This window comes from Carassius gibelio, chromosome B10 (genome assembly GCF_023724105.1).
Source record: "Carassius gibelio isolate Cgi1373 ecotype wild population from Czech Republic chromosome B10, carGib1.2-hapl.c, whole genome shotgun sequence".
NCBI classification, from domain to species: domain Eukaryota; kingdom Metazoa; phylum Chordata; class Actinopteri; order Cypriniformes; family Cyprinidae; genus Carassius; species Carassius gibelio.
The window spans coordinates 23,947,355-23,964,796 of record NC_068405.1 but is presented as its reverse complement, the minus strand read 5'-3'; the positions used below and the strand labels follow the sequence as shown (position 1 = coordinate 23,964,796).

The 17,442-nt window shown below is 41.1% G+C and overlaps 1 protein-coding gene across 2 annotated transcripts in view; it reads left to right on the top strand.

The window, feature by feature from the left end:
• Positions 1 to 3,371: 3,371 nt before the first annotated feature.
• The window catches only part of LOC127966232 (dual specificity tyrosine-phosphorylation-regulated kinase 1A), an 18,021-nt gene continuing 3,950 nt past the window's right edge, over positions 3,372 to 17,442 (top strand). The window contains exons 1-12 of one of the 2 annotated variants that reach the window (XM_052567081.1): positions 3,372 to 3,767; positions 4,285 to 4,390; positions 4,484 to 4,553; positions 5,861 to 6,033; positions 6,143 to 6,262; positions 6,999 to 7,187; positions 7,270 to 7,417; positions 8,744 to 9,030; positions 10,533 to 10,679; positions 11,492 to 11,632; positions 11,720 to 12,023; positions 16,956 to 17,044. In XM_052567081.1, the coding sequence (XP_052423041.1) occupies positions 4,544 to 4,553; positions 5,861 to 6,033; positions 6,143 to 6,262; positions 6,999 to 7,187; positions 7,270 to 7,417; positions 8,744 to 9,030; positions 10,533 to 10,679; positions 11,492 to 11,632; positions 11,720 to 12,023; positions 16,956 to 17,044 (1,608 nt within the window). In that variant the 5' untranslated portion in view covers positions 3,372 to 3,767; positions 4,285 to 4,390; positions 4,484 to 4,543. The remainder of the gene's footprint in view (positions 3,768 to 4,284; positions 4,391 to 4,483; positions 4,554 to 5,860; positions 6,034 to 6,142; positions 6,263 to 6,998; positions 7,188 to 7,269; positions 7,418 to 8,743; positions 9,031 to 10,532; positions 10,680 to 11,491; positions 11,633 to 11,719; positions 12,024 to 16,955; positions 17,045 to 17,442) is intronic. The other variant, XM_052567082.1, reaches the window with a different exon arrangement.

Sequence of the window (17,442 nt, the reverse complement as noted above, 5' to 3'; positions counted from 1 at the left end):
AGAAAGTAACTCAATTACTTTGTTGATTACTTACACCAAAAAGTAATGCATTACTGTTAAAAGTAACTTTTTAGTTATTTTTTTAAAGAAATAATGTTCCCATTAATACTAGGGATGCACGATAATATCGGCACAATATCGGTATCGGCCGATAAAAGCTTAAAATGACCATTATCGGTATCGGCCGATATGAATATTTCTGCCGATGAGCCAAACCGATATTCTCCAAGTGAAATAATTGACCTGTTTTTCAGATGTGAATGTCTGTCTACATTGGTAAAATAATAAATTTATGGTAGAATCAGTACAGAAGAGATACATGGATTTCTCTTCAGTAAAATTAAAGTTTAAATATATCAGTATATATTTGTATATATATCGATATCGGTATCGGCATCGGCCAAAATTATTTTGAAAATATCGGAATATCGAATATCGGCCAAAATCCAATATCGTGCATCCCTAATTAATACACATTTATGCGTTATGGTCTATACAAACACAAAGTAAAACAGAAAGTAATTTTTAAACACTATTTTGATTAAGTCAGACCAGCACAAACTGAATATTGTATATCACAAGGATTTTTGAAATAAATAAGAAAACACCTGAATAATATATTGAGAATGAAAAACTAAAGTGGCTTCTGCATCATAAAAGCTGTTGTGTTGAGCTCTTAAACATGTTCCTTTCACAGCTTAAGTATGAAAACTATCAACAATGGACAACATAAGCAATCTGAATTATTCAGAATCAATTTCGAGAAACAACACACACACACACACACACACACACACACACACACACACACACACACACACACACACACACATATATATATATATATAAATGTTGTTTAAAAATGAAATCTATGTTCTCATGCTAAGGATCTGACTGAAAGCCGGTGACTCCACAGTAGAGACAGGTGCATGTTTTCAACAATGTTTCACCTGTATGAGAAAAACATACAGAGAATCACTTAAGACACTTTGCTGTAGACCCATTCCACATAATAATATTCATTAAAACTGTATGTTAACACGTAGGAGCTTGCTGCATGAATCCGTGAGTAGGCTACAGTTTACAAATCCATGGGAGCAGATTGCGAAAGTGTGCGCGCAGATTATGAATTCGTGGGTACAGATTAAAAAACGAGGGTACGGTTTACAAAATCTGAGGACGGATTGGAAATTCGTGGGCTAGGATAGGACATTCGAACCAGAAAGACACAGCTTACATTTGACTAAAATGTATGTTGAATAAACGGAAACAGTGCGTGTTCGTGTTTACAGTGGTTGGCATCCACCAATCCTACAATGCGTCGCTGCTGCAAACAGGTTAGGCTGCACTTCAGTCAAAATTAATTGATTTTTAACGGATAATGCACTATATGGTAACGGTAACGGAGTTAATTTATTTAAAAAGTAATGCGTTACAGTATTAGTTACTGTCAAAAGTAACTGCGTTACAGTAACGCGCCCAACACTTTAACATACATGGAAAAATAATATATAGAACAAAATGTCAAGCATCGTCAAGATTTTTACATTATTTGACCCATTAATTGAATAAAATAGAAAATCTTGAGGGAAGCGGCAGGGAATTAATCTATTAGTCAGGTTTTGTCTTCACAACTAAACCACTCTATTCCCAGAGAAAGACGGAACTGAAAACTGAAATAAAATGTGTTTCTTGAGCTGAGATTGATTCAGAGGATTTTCTATTATATATATATATATATATATGTGTGTGTGTGTGTGTGTGTGTGTGTGTGTGTGTGTGTGTACATGTATATATTCTACTTAAGGAGCTCATTAATTAAACACAATTTGGAACTCATGTCCACCATTTTGTGCTGTGTCATTAGTTGTGTCTTAATTTGATTAATAATTATCACACAAATAGTATTTTAAAATTACATTTCAATTTTTTTTATTTTACTCTTTAATTTACTATTAATTTATTCTTCATTTTTGTCTATTCTCTATTATTCCACCCTTGATATTATATATTCTTCTTGCTATTATTAACCTATTGTTGTTCAGTTATTTATTATGGTATTATTCATATTATACATATAATTTTATGCTATTATAAATCTATTATATCACATACCGGTATGTTATATTGTACCGTTGTACTCACTTTTCATATTATTCACTTTACTTTCAGTTGTACTACATATACTTTTTAATATAACATATAATTTTTACTATATTTCTACTGTGCACTATATCAGTTATGTTTTCATTTCCACTGGATCCATAGCCTCATCAGTTACATGTTATTATTTGTTGTGGAGTTCATCTGTAGGCTATAGTGCTAGCAAAATGAAAAGCAGACGACAAGTGTGTCACTTTTTGATTTGTATTTACTTGTTTTATTACATTTTCTCAACGATAGTAAATTATTAGTGTTTAAAGATGTATTATTTAGATTTTATCCCAGTATTTCAAAGGGAATGAGCTGTGTTCTGACCTGAGACAAAAGAAAGAGAGAAAAAAAGAAAGAAAAATGTTGGGATTGAACACAGAGAAAGCAATAAAACAACTACATATGATGTTACATTACATTTACATTTATTCATTTAGAAGACGCCTTTATCCAAAGCGACTTACAAAATACCTTTTTTGATGGTAAAACTGCATTCAAGCATTGTAACGTTAAATGTGTTTTTTTTTCATGCTGTGTCGCTGGAGATGGATCGCAGCAAATGCGGACATAAACGCGATATGAAATATAGTTGAAAAACGCTTTTAAAAATAATTATATTCTGAGCTAATGAGCCAAAACGAAAATGCTGCCGTTGGTAAACAATCCGTTTATTTATTTTATCTGTTTATGTACATTCAAATTACATTACATGAATATGTCACAGTTATACTACATTGACAGATTTGTAAACCGAAAAAATCAACGAAATCAACAAGTGAGACAAATGTGAGCTTTCAATTTATAATTTTCCAAACCTAACTAAATAACTGGAGGCAAAGTTTTTTTTTAACTGCACGTAGATCACAAACCTCTGAAATCGGTTGATAAATGTGAACGTTATCGTGTTTTTATTCAGTAAAAACCGCAGCTCCCCCGTTTACTTCCATTTATTTTAAGGTAGTCTTGCCCTCACTAACATGGCGGACGCCAACGGCTCAAAGCGGCCAATAAGGCGTCTAGGTATTTATATGTCTATGGTCGCGCGCACGTACAGTCGCTTTCGCCACGCCCCACGACACGTCAAATTGAATGGCAGTTTCCATGGCAACCAGAGAACTGGTCCTGCGTCACGAGTTCATCCGGGAACTTGGCCGTGTGATGGACAGTAGTCATGGAAACGCTCTCGTTCGGCTTCCATTTTGTTCCCCACTCTCTTCCCTTCCTTCAGACGACTGACGCCGCGACTGACGCCGCTCGACTGCGACCGAGACACCGACCGCCGATCCGCGCGCCGTGCCGACGCTGACCCAAGCCGCGGGACGAGTTTAGCGCGCGAGTGTCGTGCGCGGTTTTGCAGCGCGCGCCATTTTGTCCAGGCGGCGGCGGGGGCGCGCGCGCAAGATGAGTGACTGACGGACGCACGCGGGACTGCTGCGCTGCGGAGCGCGCGACGCTCACCGAGAGAGACGCGACGATCTGTTCTGTTCTCCGCGACGCTTCTCCGCATCGGACCTGCTCTGGAGAGGGATTCTCGAGGAAGCGGCTGGCTGGGAATGATCGCGGATCCTCCGGAGGATTCTCGTTCCTCTCGTCAGAAAGAGGCGCGCCACACGGTGAGTGATGATGACCGTTAGCGGCGCGGCTAACACTTAGCTGCCCTCAGCGATCCCGCCGCCGCGTACCAGAGCCTCGGATCCGCTCGCTCCGTGCGAACCAATGCGCGATCCGACGCGTTCTGCACTTTTCCGTTGACGCGACACGATAACGGGGCTGTTTTCTGGCTCAGGCTTCGCTGCGTTTACAGGCCCGGGCTGCTAACGTCTGTGTAACTAGCGAGGATTCGCCGATGATCGGTTGTTTCGCGCCCAGCATCACAAACTGTCAGTCTCCGCGCGGCTCCGATGCTAAGCTAACGGTATTTTGACAGCTTTGATTCTCGCCATGGGCGCGAAACTGATTTATAGCGTCGAAGTCACGTCCGTTACTAGAGCCCGAGCTGAAGATGATGATGAGGGGCTCTTCGTTGTGTTTCTGTTTGCTTTATTGTGATCTCGCTTGTGTGTGTGTGTGTGTGCTGTAAACACCCGCTGTGTTGATGAGCTGCTCTAAACTGGACTGATTTCACCGCAGATCTTCTCCAATGGTTAAAGATCAAGTCAATCATCTCAGAAAACGGCAAGACCCTGCTGAGACATCAGGGCTGTTCTCACCTGAAACCACTCGCGTGTCGCTTCAGGTACATTCGTGTGTCTCTCTCTCACACACACACACACACACACACACACAGGTACAGTATGTGGTCGCTCACACGTCTGTGCTGTTCTTGCAGTGGGCTGTGGTTTGCAGATGGACTCCTCTGTCACAATGATATGAGATCTGTCAGAAGACGATGCATACAGGTGAGCAGTGATCCTAACCCTGTGTTTTGCTCACATGTGTGTGTGTGTGTGTGTGTGTGTCAAGTCACCTTGTTTATATAGCGCTTCTAACAATGCAGATTGTGTCAGAGCAGCGTTACAGTGCTAAACGGGGCAGTAGTGTGCTGTTTTCTGACCGGAGCAGCAGTTTAATTCTAGGCTGCAGCAGTGTGTGTTTATTCAGAGACTCCTCTTTAGGCTCCTGTCAGGCCAGCGTTTACAGAGGAACCGAGCGCTCTATTTAGGGCAGACTGTGTGCCAGTGGGTTCTAAATGTTTAAAAATGCAGGCCGGGGTCCCGTGGCAGCGTCTGTCTCCAGGGCCCGGGCCCCTCTCTCACACAAACTGATTCCGGGTTCTTCACCCGAGAGCTTTTCTATCAGCAAATACTGTTAAACTGTGCTGGGAAATGTGTCAAAGTGCAATTCAATTTCATGCCTCTTACCTGTTTTCCTATTGGTTGGAGCCTCAGAGCTTTGCCCTAGCAACAAAAGTGGGTTATTTGCATACGCTTTCCTGATTGGCTGCTGCTTTAGCTGATGGGCCAATGGCGTGGCATCTTCCTGGTGGTAGGCTATGGTAATGAGGCACTGTTGCTGGGCTCGAGCTGGTTTCCAGTGTGAATGTGCTGCATTGTGTTTGGTGGGAGAGACGCTGATAAATGACGACTTAATGATCTGCAGATTCCCACTCGCTGCAGACCGTCACATTTCCAAACATCACATCCATCACAAACGCTCACATGTAGTCTTTATTGTGCTGTTATTAGTGCGATGGGTGCCGCTGAATCCTCAGCTGTCGTCTAGATGTGTGTAGTGTGAAATCATTCACTCACGCTTCAGGTCTGTCACTGCAATCATCTGATTAGAAAACTAGAAACTAGTGTTAGTGTGCTCGCTGTTTCTGCCTTTACAGTGTGACCGAGTTCAGCGTGTGTGTGTGTGTGTGTGTGAGAGATGCTGATGCTGAGTCATAAACACACACACACACACACACACACACACACTCACTCCCTCGACCAGCTCTGATTAGACCTGCGTGTGTGTTTGAACGTTCAAGCCATCGTTCTGCAGGACTGTCGTCTCGGGACAAAAGCATGATCTGCTGTCTCGGTCCGAGCTGTTTGGGATCTTCTGGATTGTGTTTCACTGGAGCGCTCGCTGCCGTAAAACAAAGACGAGAAAAGAGACTGTCGTTCATGTCTGAGTCAGAGCATTAGACGTTCCTAGATTGGAGGAGGTTGTCACCTGTGTGTGTGTGTGTGTGTGTGTGTGTGTGTGTGTGTTGCAGGAGGAGAGACCTCAGCATGCAAACCCTTCTCTGTTCGGCTGGCCCCCTCGTTTTCTTTCCATTCGGCTGGTGTGCAGATGGATGCGCAGACGCCCCATTCTCACCCGCCGTTCAGTGATGGTCACCCGCCGAGCGATGCTGACCAATCAGCCGCTGCGCTGCAGGCCCCGCAGGTACACACTCGCGTGTGCTTCTAGTGAGTGTGTATGAGCTCACACGCCGCTCATGAGCGCTGACCTGTGTGTGTGTGTGTGCGTGTGTGTGTGTGTGTCTGTGTCACAGGTAACTGCTGATCTGGTGATGGTTCAGCGGCGGATGCCTCAGTGTTTCCGGGATCCAGCGACTGCTCCCTTAAGAAAACTCTCCATCGAACTGATCAAAACATACAAACACATCAATGAGGTGCGTCTCTCAGGAAGCTGAACTCATGCTGAACATGATTTGAAGAAACAAGGTTTTTTTGGACATGAATAATAATAACATCACTTGCATCAGTGGTCCTATGAAATCAATTACATTTTTACTTCCAAAGTTTTTTTTTTCCCTCCATTTTTTATTTTTTTTAGTCTGAATGTGATTAAGTGGATCAGACATGAGAATTAATTTTAAGCTTAATTTACTTAGAAAAAGCTTTATTTTATCCAGTTGTTTCAATAACAGCCCTATTTTTTAGCTTTTCTATCAATCAGATGAAGGCATGAAACTACCATTTTTAAAAAATCTTTTTACCAAATTAATTAATTCCTATCATTATTTTGACAAAACAAAGTGCTGAAGATATTTAGTAAATCTCCTACCGTAAATATATCTAAACATAATGTTTGATTAGTAATATGCATTGCTAAGAACTTCATCTGAACAACTTCTCTCAATATTTAGATTTTTTTGCTCCCTCAGATTCCAGATTTTCAAATATTGTCCTCCTCACAAACCACACATCAATGGAGAGATCATTTATTCAGATTCAGATGATGTATACATCTCGGTTTAAGAAATATTTTGACCTTTGTGACTGGTTTTGTGCTCCAGGGTCACAAATATTTCTTCTATTCAAACCAGACTTTTATTTTGGCGGGTTGCGATGAAGACCTGTAGGTTGTGTGTGTATGATGTGATGATGGTGTGTGTGTGTTTGCAGGTATACTATGCAAAGAAGAAGCGTCGTCACCAACAGGGTCAGGGCGAGGACTCCAGCAACAAGAAGGAGAGGAAGATTTACAACGACGGCTACGATGACGACAACTTTGACTACATCGTTAAAAACGGAGAGAAGTGGATGGACAGATACGAGATTGATTCTCTAATAGGCAAAGGCTCGTTCGGTCAGGTCCGTGTCTCTCAGCTCCGCTAGTAAAGACTCGTGCGGTGTGTTTGGGTTGGTCTGACGTGTGTGTGTTGGTCTCTGGCAGGTGGTGAAGGCCTATGACCGCGTGGAGCAGGAGTGGGTCGCCATCAAGATCATCAAGAATAAAAAGGCCTTTCTGAATCAGGCTCAGATTGAAGTCCGACTGCTGGAGCTCATGAACAAACACGACACCGAGATGAAGTATTACATCGGTAATGTGTGACTCTATCACAGCTCCTGTGCAGGAGATGAATTAAATTCTCAGAAAGCTCCCATAGGGAGCCAGATTTCTGCTGCTCTCTGATATTTGGTCATATTTTACCTCCGTGTTGGTTTTGTATGCAGAACGAGCGAGCATGGGGACGTGTTCTCTGAAATGTGTTTGTCATGATGTTGTGTGTATGAACCAGTGTTTGGAGAGGAATGAACCATTCTATTTAAGGCAGTCTGCGTGCAGGCCAACTTCACATGTTTAAAAATATAGACCCGGGTCCCGTGTTAGCATGTGTTCCCTCTCTCACACAAACAGGCTCCTGTCCGTCTGTGCACATGTGCTGAACAAGTTCAGTATCGTGATCCTGTTCCTCACAGACCAACCATCGATTCTTTCTACACCAAACCATTGAAGAGTTTCTGTCCATCAGATAACTGTTATAAATCCATGTTAAAATGTTAAAAGCACCTGAGAACAGACGAAACGCTTCCGAAGGCAGAGGTGAGGTGCCAGTTATTATGGTCTAGAATCCTTTGAGCCACAGAATACGTGCAGGACTTTACCCAAAAATACAGTGGTCATTTGGTTGTGTTTTGCCCAAACTTTTCTTCCGTCTGTTTGACCAGTCCCAGCAGATAAACCTGGGTAATGTTGTGGTTAGGGCTGGCTGGGTTGGTCATGCAAGTTAGGTTCAATTAATAACGGTTCGAGTCAAGAGGGCGGTTGGTTTGTTGCCTGAGGTATCGATCATTCATCAGGAAGCAGAGACTGCTCTTGTTATTTGGTGTCAGTCCAACTTTATTTTACAAGAGCACGTGTTTTATTCCTTCCAATGGCTGATAAGGTCATTATGTGTAAATTGAATCAATCAGCAGATGCTTCCATTCAGAAGAACTTGAAAACAAAGACAAGTGCCAATGGCAGGAATATTTAGTTTTTGTCATCTTTTCTATATGGCTGTAGATGGATTCGTTGTTGATTGTGTAGATCTTCCCAAAGAGATTTAATGAGAACAGAGGGGCAGAAAACCCTGTGATTCAGACGTGTCCTTGTATTAGGACAGAGCTGCACGATAAATTGAAGTGCAGTCGCGATAAGGCAAAAGCTGCAATATTGACGTGTATCATGTCGGTGAAGTAAATGCTGCTCCATCTGAAGGAATGTGATGGAGATTCACAGCTGATTCACAGCTGATCACAGAACTGTTCGATTAAACCTTGCAGCCCTTCGTTAGGGTGCCGTCTAGCCTTCAACACATGAGTTTCTCTTCCATCAGTGAAGCGTTACTCTCATTAAACTCATTCTGTCTTTCTGTCTCCTCCAGTTCATCTGAAACGCCATTTCATGTTCAGGAACCACTTGTGTCTGGTCTTCGAGATGTTGTCCTATAACCTGTACGACCTGCTGAGGAACACTAATTTCCGCGGCGTGTCTCTGAACCTGACGCGTAAGTTTGCTCAGCAGCTGTGCACCGCGCTGCTCTTCCTGGCCACGCCTGAGCTGAGCATCATCCACTGTGACCTCAAGCCCGAGAACATCCTGCTGTGCAACCCCAAGAGATCCGCCATCAAGATCGTGGACTTCGGGAGCTCGTGTCAGCTGGGACAGCGGGTGAGACCGCAATCACTGTCTGTTTGTTAGACTGCACCTCAAACCTAGGGATGGATGATTCATTCTCCCATGATAAGATATAGTCTTCCCACGGTAATAACGGTAAAGCCTAGTGCTGTGGAGCGACACAGGGAAGACAGACGTGAAACACAGGAGGAGTATATCGCTCCTTCTATAATCTGGAACTGGTTTGGTTTGGTCAGGCCTGTACAGTGCACACAAATCACTCTGATCCTTGAATAAATATACGATATTAGCACAGTTCTGCATGTGTATGAGCCGGTTTACACTAGTGGTCCACCGATATATCGGCCGATATTTGGCATTTTCAAATATTGGCATTAGTCGATAAGTTTCTCTACTTGGCCGATGTGACACATGTGATTTCTGTTTTGACGGAGCTCTCTCGGTCTTCGTCCTCGTTAACATTTCTGTCTAATACAGATAGAAGTCGGTCTAATAATCAGATAACTAAGGGTAAACAAAGGAATTAATGTATTATGGAAATAAAATATTTAAAAAATTATTTATTAGTAATAGGCAAACATTATAATACTTTCTCGTTTGCTCTCAGCATTCAGCAAATACGCATGTATATAATCTAAACAAATCTCTGAATGATTAATGAACATTTAATTTCACAGATTTTGCAAACTCCAGCTGTGAGATCTTGTGAAGTGTGTGTCCTGCGTGATCTCGTGTGTGTTCTCTGTGTGACGTCTGTCCGTGTGAATAGATCGCTTTAAACTTTAAACTCTATTTAAACTTTATTTATATGTGAAACATACTTTGTCACATTTATTTTTTTATCCATTGTCAAATGATTTCTGGTTTCTTAAATATTAATAAAAAATAAAATTAAAATAATCTTTATATCAGCTACCTGTTTTCCAAGGTATCCGCATCGGCTGAAACGGTGATATCGGTCGACCACTAGTACACACCTGTTGTCCAACAAATATATCATTCACGTGCTTTTACTCCTAATTATCTTATTAAATTAAAATAACGTCTCATATCACAGAATAAGGGTAGAAAGCATAGTATTTTGCAGTATTATATACAGTGACAGACTATATTGATTAGCATTGCATAATAAATATACTCTGTCCTTAGAAAAACACCCAAGATTTCTTGAAGAACACGATAAACCATATATTATTGCAATTTAGGTGTATTTTCTTCAAGCTTTCTCAGTTAAAATTTCGATATCTGCGTTTTATTGAGTGATAACTATAACTTTGTCCATATTAGTGATTTCCTGAGCGTCGTCAGTGTAGTTTCTGCAGCCCTCGGCTTCCAGTGTGAAATAAACCTTCATTACGTTATCTGTGTGCCCAGTTATTTTGGGAAATAATAAGGAAAGAAAACACTTTTCTCTAAAGAAACAGGATTATCGTTTATATTGTTTATCATTGATATTGTTATCGCAATAAATCAGAAATGATCATGATATATATTTAAGCCCATATGTCCATCTCTACTGATGTGTGTGTCCTCAGATATACCAGTACATCCAGAGCCGGTTCTACCGCTCGCCCGAGGTGCTGCTGGGAATGCCCTACGATCTGGCCATCGACATGTGGTCTCTGGGCTGTATCCTGGTGGAGATGCACACCGGAGAACCTCTGTTCAGCGGCGCTAACGAGGTGAGTCCTGACCGAACACATCCTGCAGGAGACCGAGGGCAGCCTGAGTCCTCTCAAATCAGTTCAGCACAAACTACACATTACACCAGTCGCACTGAAGCATGGTACCGCCTTCGAAACAAAACTGCTCTGATAAACGGATACATCTTTCTGTCCCAGGTTGTCTTTTAATGTAAAATCTGCATCATGTTCACACAGTATATGCTATGTCAGAATGTCCCTCTTGGCTAGCATCCTTGTAAACACTTGTTTCTCTTGAAAGTGAACCGCTGGAATCATGAATTCAGTCTTAAAGTGACAGCAGCCTAATAATCGGTCATCTAATGCTAATCCAAGAACAGAATACAAAGAGAAAAACAGCACTGCTCCTGAATGAATAACTTGATTTACTTTACTAAGGATGAATCTATATTTAATTTACCCAGTGTGTGGTGTTAGTTCACATTTAATTACATTCCTGCACTGACCTGAATTAGACCCACCTGAAAAACAAAGTGCTGCTTATTTCATTTGAATCATTTTCAAGTTTTTCATATTTTGTTATAACAGCATTCACTTAATATTTTAACTTTATATTAGTAAAGCCTAGAAATGCTTGCTGTGGTATTAAAATTGGGAAATCAATATTTTCACTTGTATCTGAAATGTAGGAGTTATATCAACCTTATTTATTGGAATACGAAAACATTGAAAGCACAGCTTTTTTGTGTGTGATTTAATATTTAGTCAGAGTCCATTAAATGTGAAGGATTGCTCCTCCTCGTGCAGATGTAGTCTTCTTCTTCCCGTCTGTGATGGATGTTTGTTGGCAGGTGGACCAGATGAACAAAATCGTGGAGGTGTTGGGCGTCCCTCCCAGTCATATCCTGGAGCAGGCGTCTAAAGCCAGGAAGTTCTTTGAGAAGATGTCTGACAGCACGTGGTGTGTGAAGAAGACCAAAGATGGCAAAAGGGTGTGATTCCTTCTTTACTCTGATCTTGTGGTCGGCTCTGTTTGTCCGGTGATGCTGACTCTTCTCGTCTCTCTCGTGTGTGTGCAGTATAAACCCGCCGGCTCCCGGAAGCTGCACAGTATTCTGGGTGTGGAGGCTGGTGGCCCCGGCGGGCGGAGAGCTGGAGAGTCGGGTCACGCCGTCGCAGACTACCTGAAGTTCAAAGACCTGGTCCTGCGGATGCTGGACTACGACCCCAAGACCCGCATCCAGCCGTATTACGCTCTGCAGCACAGCTTCTTCAAGAAGACGGCAGACGAAGGCACCAACACCAGCAGCAGTGTGTCCACGAGTCCAGCGCTGGAGCAGTCGCAGTCGTCTGGAACCACGTCCAGCACCTCGTCCAGCTCAGGTCAGAGAGGGAGAACACTGAGCACCATTCTTCTCACATCACTCTATAGACAGAATTATCACAATAAATCTCAAATCTTTGTTTTAGGGATGTTCAGTTCGGTTATTTTTCCTAACCGAGAACCAGTGCTCGTCAACCAATTATTAACCATTAACTGACATGGTTGTTTAAAATTACAAGTGTCTGTGACCTGTTAAAATACTAACATTTGTTTCCCAGGAATTAATTTTACATTAACCAAAAGCAGCAAACAACAGAACATGAGGATTCACATCACGCACCTGCAGCCCTTCTGAGAGAGGAGAAAAACATTATAAAGACTGTATATAGACATATATATACATACACATATATAAAATGAATAAATAGGCCTATACGAGAAATATATTTTTACTTAATAAATTAAGAAAATGAACAAAAAGCTGTGCAACAAGTAGACTAGTATGCAAAGTTAAGGTTAGTTTTTATGCTGCATGAAAGCAAACAGCATCCGGTTTTTCTTTAGGGTTATTTTACAAAAGCATGAAGATTAGTTTTTTTTATTTTTATGAATGTACACAAATAAAGGCAAACCTTTTACAATTTCCGATTATCTTTTTAACTAAAAGGAGTAGTTGCTTCCTCTTTTTAAACACACACACACACACACACACACTTGATAATGCAGCCTGCTCATTATCATAAATACAGTCAGTCAAAACATGGAAGAAAAAATAATGACTGCGCAGTTAAAATGTAGTAGAATATGTGCTGTTAAGTGTTATCACTGTACCGCCGTGATGTTATAAAAAAATAATAATAATGGAACGTGAGTAAAATACATAATAAATAATAATCTGTCATTCAAATACATCGCAAATACGCAAACATTTGATTTAGTGTTGAATGAGAGACCCAACGTTAGTTTCAGTTTAGTTTTGGCCTAAATGGATATTTTAGCTTGTTGTTTATTGCTATATATGTCTATAGTTTATTTTATTTTTAATTCTTGTTCTTTTCTAAATACTGTTAATTGAAATGATTTGTTGTGGAATGGAATGACTAGCTATGCTTAGTGTTTATAATGTTTGTAAAGATCTATATCATCAAAGATCGAAGTTCTTAACAGTCAGTTAACAGTTAACCAGTTAAAATGGTCATCACTACTTTATTGATTTCAAGTTTAAAGTCAGATTTTTGTTCCAAATTGAAACCAGACTGTTAATTTTCCATAACTAGATAAAACTAGTGCTGTCAAACGATTAATCTCATCCAAAATAAGTGTTTGTTTACATAATGTGTGTGTGCACTGTGTGAATGTACTATATATATATATATATATTAGGGATGCACGATAATATCGGCACAATATCGGTATCGGCCGATAAAAGCTTAAAATGACCATTATCGGTATCGGCCGATATGAATATTTCTGCCGATGAGCCAAACCGATATTCTCCAAGTGAAACAATTGACCTGTTTTTCAGATGTGAATGTCTGTCTACATTTGTAAAATAATAAATTTATGGTAGAATCAGTACAGAAGAGATACATGGATTTCTCTTCAGTAAAATTAAAGTTTAAATATATCAGTATATATTTGTATATATATCGATATCGGTATCGGCATCGGCCAAAATTATTTTGAAAATATCGGCATATCGAATATCGGCCAAAATCCAATATCGTGCATCCCTAATATATATATATATATATATATATATATATATATATATATATATATATATATATATATGTATACATATACACACACACACACACACACACACACACACAGGTGCTGGTCATATAATTAGAATATCGTCAAAAAGTTGATTTATTTCACTAATTCCATTCAAAAAGTGAAACTTGTATATTATTGTATTCATTCATTACACATTTACATTACACACAGAATTTTTTTATTTTGATGATTATAACTGACAACTAAGGAAAATCCCAAATTCAGTATCTCAGAAAATTAGAATATTGTGAAAAGGTTCAATATTGAAGACATCTGGTGCCACACTCTATTCAGCTAATTAACTCTAAACACCTGCAAAGCCTTTAAATGATCTCAGTCTAGTTCTGTAGGCTACACAATCATGGGGAAGACTGCTGACCTGACACTTGTCCAAAAGATGACCACTGACACCTTGCACAAGGAGGACAAGACACAAAAGGTCATTGCAAAAGAGGCTGGCTGTTCACAGAGCTCTGTGTCCAAGCACATTAATAGAGAAGCAAAGGGAAGGACAAGATGTGGTAGAAACAAGTATACAAGCAACAGAGATAACTGCACCCTGAAGAGGATTGTGAAACTAAACCCATTCAGAAATGTGGGGGAGATTCACAAAGAGTGGACTGCAGCTGGAGCCAGTGCTTCAAGAACCACTACACACAGACGTCTGCAAGACATGGGTTTCAGCTTCACATTCCTTGTGTCAAGACACTCTTGAACAACAGACAGCGTCAGAAGCGTCTCGCTTCAGAAAGGACTGGACTGCTGCTGAGTGGGGCACAGTTATGTTCTCTGATGAAAGTAAATCAGGGTCCCAGAGTCTGGAGGAAGAGAGGAGAGGCACACAATCCTCGTTGCTTGAGGTCCAGTGTAAAGTTTCCACAGTCAGTGATGGTTTGGGGTGTCATGTCATCTGCTGGTGTTGGTTCACTGTGTTTTCTAAGGTCAAAGGTCAACGCAGCCATATACCAGGAAGTTTTAGAGCACTTCCTGCTTCCTGCTGCTGACCAACTTTATGGAGATGCAGATTTCATTCTCCAACAGGACTTGGCACCTGCACTCAGTGATAAAGCTACCAGTACCTGGTTTATGGACCATGGTGTCCCTGTTCTTAATTGACCAGCAAACTCACCTGACCTTAACCCTATAGAAGATCTGTGTGTTATTGTGAAGAGGAAGATGTGATATGCCAGACCCAAGAATGCAGAAGAGCTGAAGGCCACTATCAGAGACACCTGGTCTCTCATTACACCTGAGCAGTGCCACAGACTGATCCACTCCATGCCACGCCGCATTGCTGCAGTCATTCAGACACAAGAGACACAACTAAGTACTGAGTGCTGTACATGCTCATACTTTACATGTTCATACTTTACAGTCGAATCATTGGATGTAACTGGACCTTTTTGAACCAGTTCACCAAATCGAACTGAATCATTTGAAACGGTTCGCATCTCCAATACGCATTAATCCACAATTGACTTGGAATTAAGCTGTTAACTTGTTTAATGTGTCTGACACTCCCTCTGAGTTCAAACAAACCAATATCCCGGAGTAATTCATTTACTCAAACAGTTTACTGACTGAACTGCTGTGAAGAGAGAACTGAAGATGAACACCTGAGTTGTCCGTTATAATCAAAATTAAAAGAAATAAACATTTTGAAATATATCAAAGTTTCACTTTTTGAAAGAAATAAGTGTAATACATTTTTGATTATATTCTAATTATATGACCTGCACCTGTGTGTATATACATTATTTATACACAATCATTATTTAAAACTACAAAACGAGACCACAACAGAACAGGAGAAGATAAGGATGTGCGTCTGCATTGGCTACGGCGTAGCTTCAGTGCAAAAGTATAAATCGTTCTTTAACAGAAAAATGTATTTTGTAGTTTCTGCATATTCTAATGAGTGATACTGTTTCAAATCAAGAGACCGGTTTGTGTTGCCTGATAAATGTGAAATGCACATTTAATAGTGTACCTTGAGTAAGGATGCAGATGCACGTATTTGTTCATTAACCAAATAAAAATCAGTTACATTTAAAATTTTAGCCACTTCATTTTTATATGGTGGATACATTTAAATCATGAGTCACAGTTAAAACCACACAAATAGCACCTCAATACCATGGTAAAAAATAACTATATGGTTCACATATTGCGCCTAAAAACGCGCCGCTTTCTCCTTTTTTCCAAAGCGCTTGGGCAGTTGCGCTCCTGAGGCGTCTGCATTTGCTAAGCAATCCTGACGTGCTCTCTCCATGAAGACGCGGAAATTTCAGCAAAAGATAGATGGATTTGCTGCACAAAAAATCGCTCTCAGTAGCTCTGCTACTAAATTTATTTCAAAATGGCAATGCATATACAGCTATGAACAGCTGTTCCTTCATCTTGGCTGAGTTTTTAACGTTGTTACGGGAAAGGATCAAGTTGATTGGTTAGTCTTGTCACATGACCCGCGGTGCGCTTGTGGCATTCTGAAAAGTTGAGATGTTTTGAACTCGATGCGGTGCGGACCGTGTGTGCGTTGCGACCGCGTCGCTTCCATTATGAGCGCGCATGCCGCGCGCCTACATTGGAAATAACGAACTTGCACGCGCAAAAGACGCGAAATGTGAACGGCCCCTTATTTAGTAAAAATGCATGTATGCTGTAGCTAATATTTGCATTACATTTAATGCAAATATTATTGTTTCTCCTTTTTGTCAGAGCTTCTATCATTTGTATGACTGCATCATATAATAATTATTAATTATTAATAATATTAATAATGTTCATCATCTGGCTGACTACATCTTGTATTAATTCTTCTACAAATCCTGTCATAACATGCACAAACTGACAGTCACCACTTATAAGCTATTACTAAATACTGTAGAAACATCATTTTCTGTAAAGTTGCTTTGTAACGATTTGTATTGTAAAAAGCGCTAAACAAATAAACTTGTATTGAATCTGTGTTGTTTGCTGAATGCAGCGCTTCACACTGTATCTCCCAGCGCTGACTGAGACTCGTCTGATCTAGTGATCTCATGCTGCGCTGCCGTTCAGATTAACCCTCCGTGTGGCGCCGTTAGCGCGGTTTCGTTACACTTTTGGGACAGAGACATTATCGAACTTCATTGAAGATAATAATCATTATAGAATTATCTCTCAGCCCTATTCTGGTGTCACTGAGTCGAAGCGCTGTGTGTTTGCAGGAGGATCGTCTGGAACGAGCACCAGCGGCCGAGCACGCTCCGACCCGACCCATCAACACCGGCACAGCGGAGGACACTTCAGTGCAGCGGTGAGCACACACACACTCACTCACACACACACACACACACACACACAGCGGAGGACACTTCAGTGCAGCGGTGAGCACACACACACACTCACACACACACACACACACACACACAGCGGAGGACACTTCAGTGCAGCGGTGAGCACACACACACACACACACACACACACACACACGGGAGGACACTTCAGTGCAGCGGTGAGCACACACACACACTCACACACACACACACACACACACACACACACAGCGGAGGACACTTCAGTGCAGCGGTGAGCACACACACACACTCACACACACTCACACACACACACACACACACACACAGCGGAGGACACTTCAGTGCAGCGGTGAGCACACACACACACACACACACACACACACACACACGGGAGGAC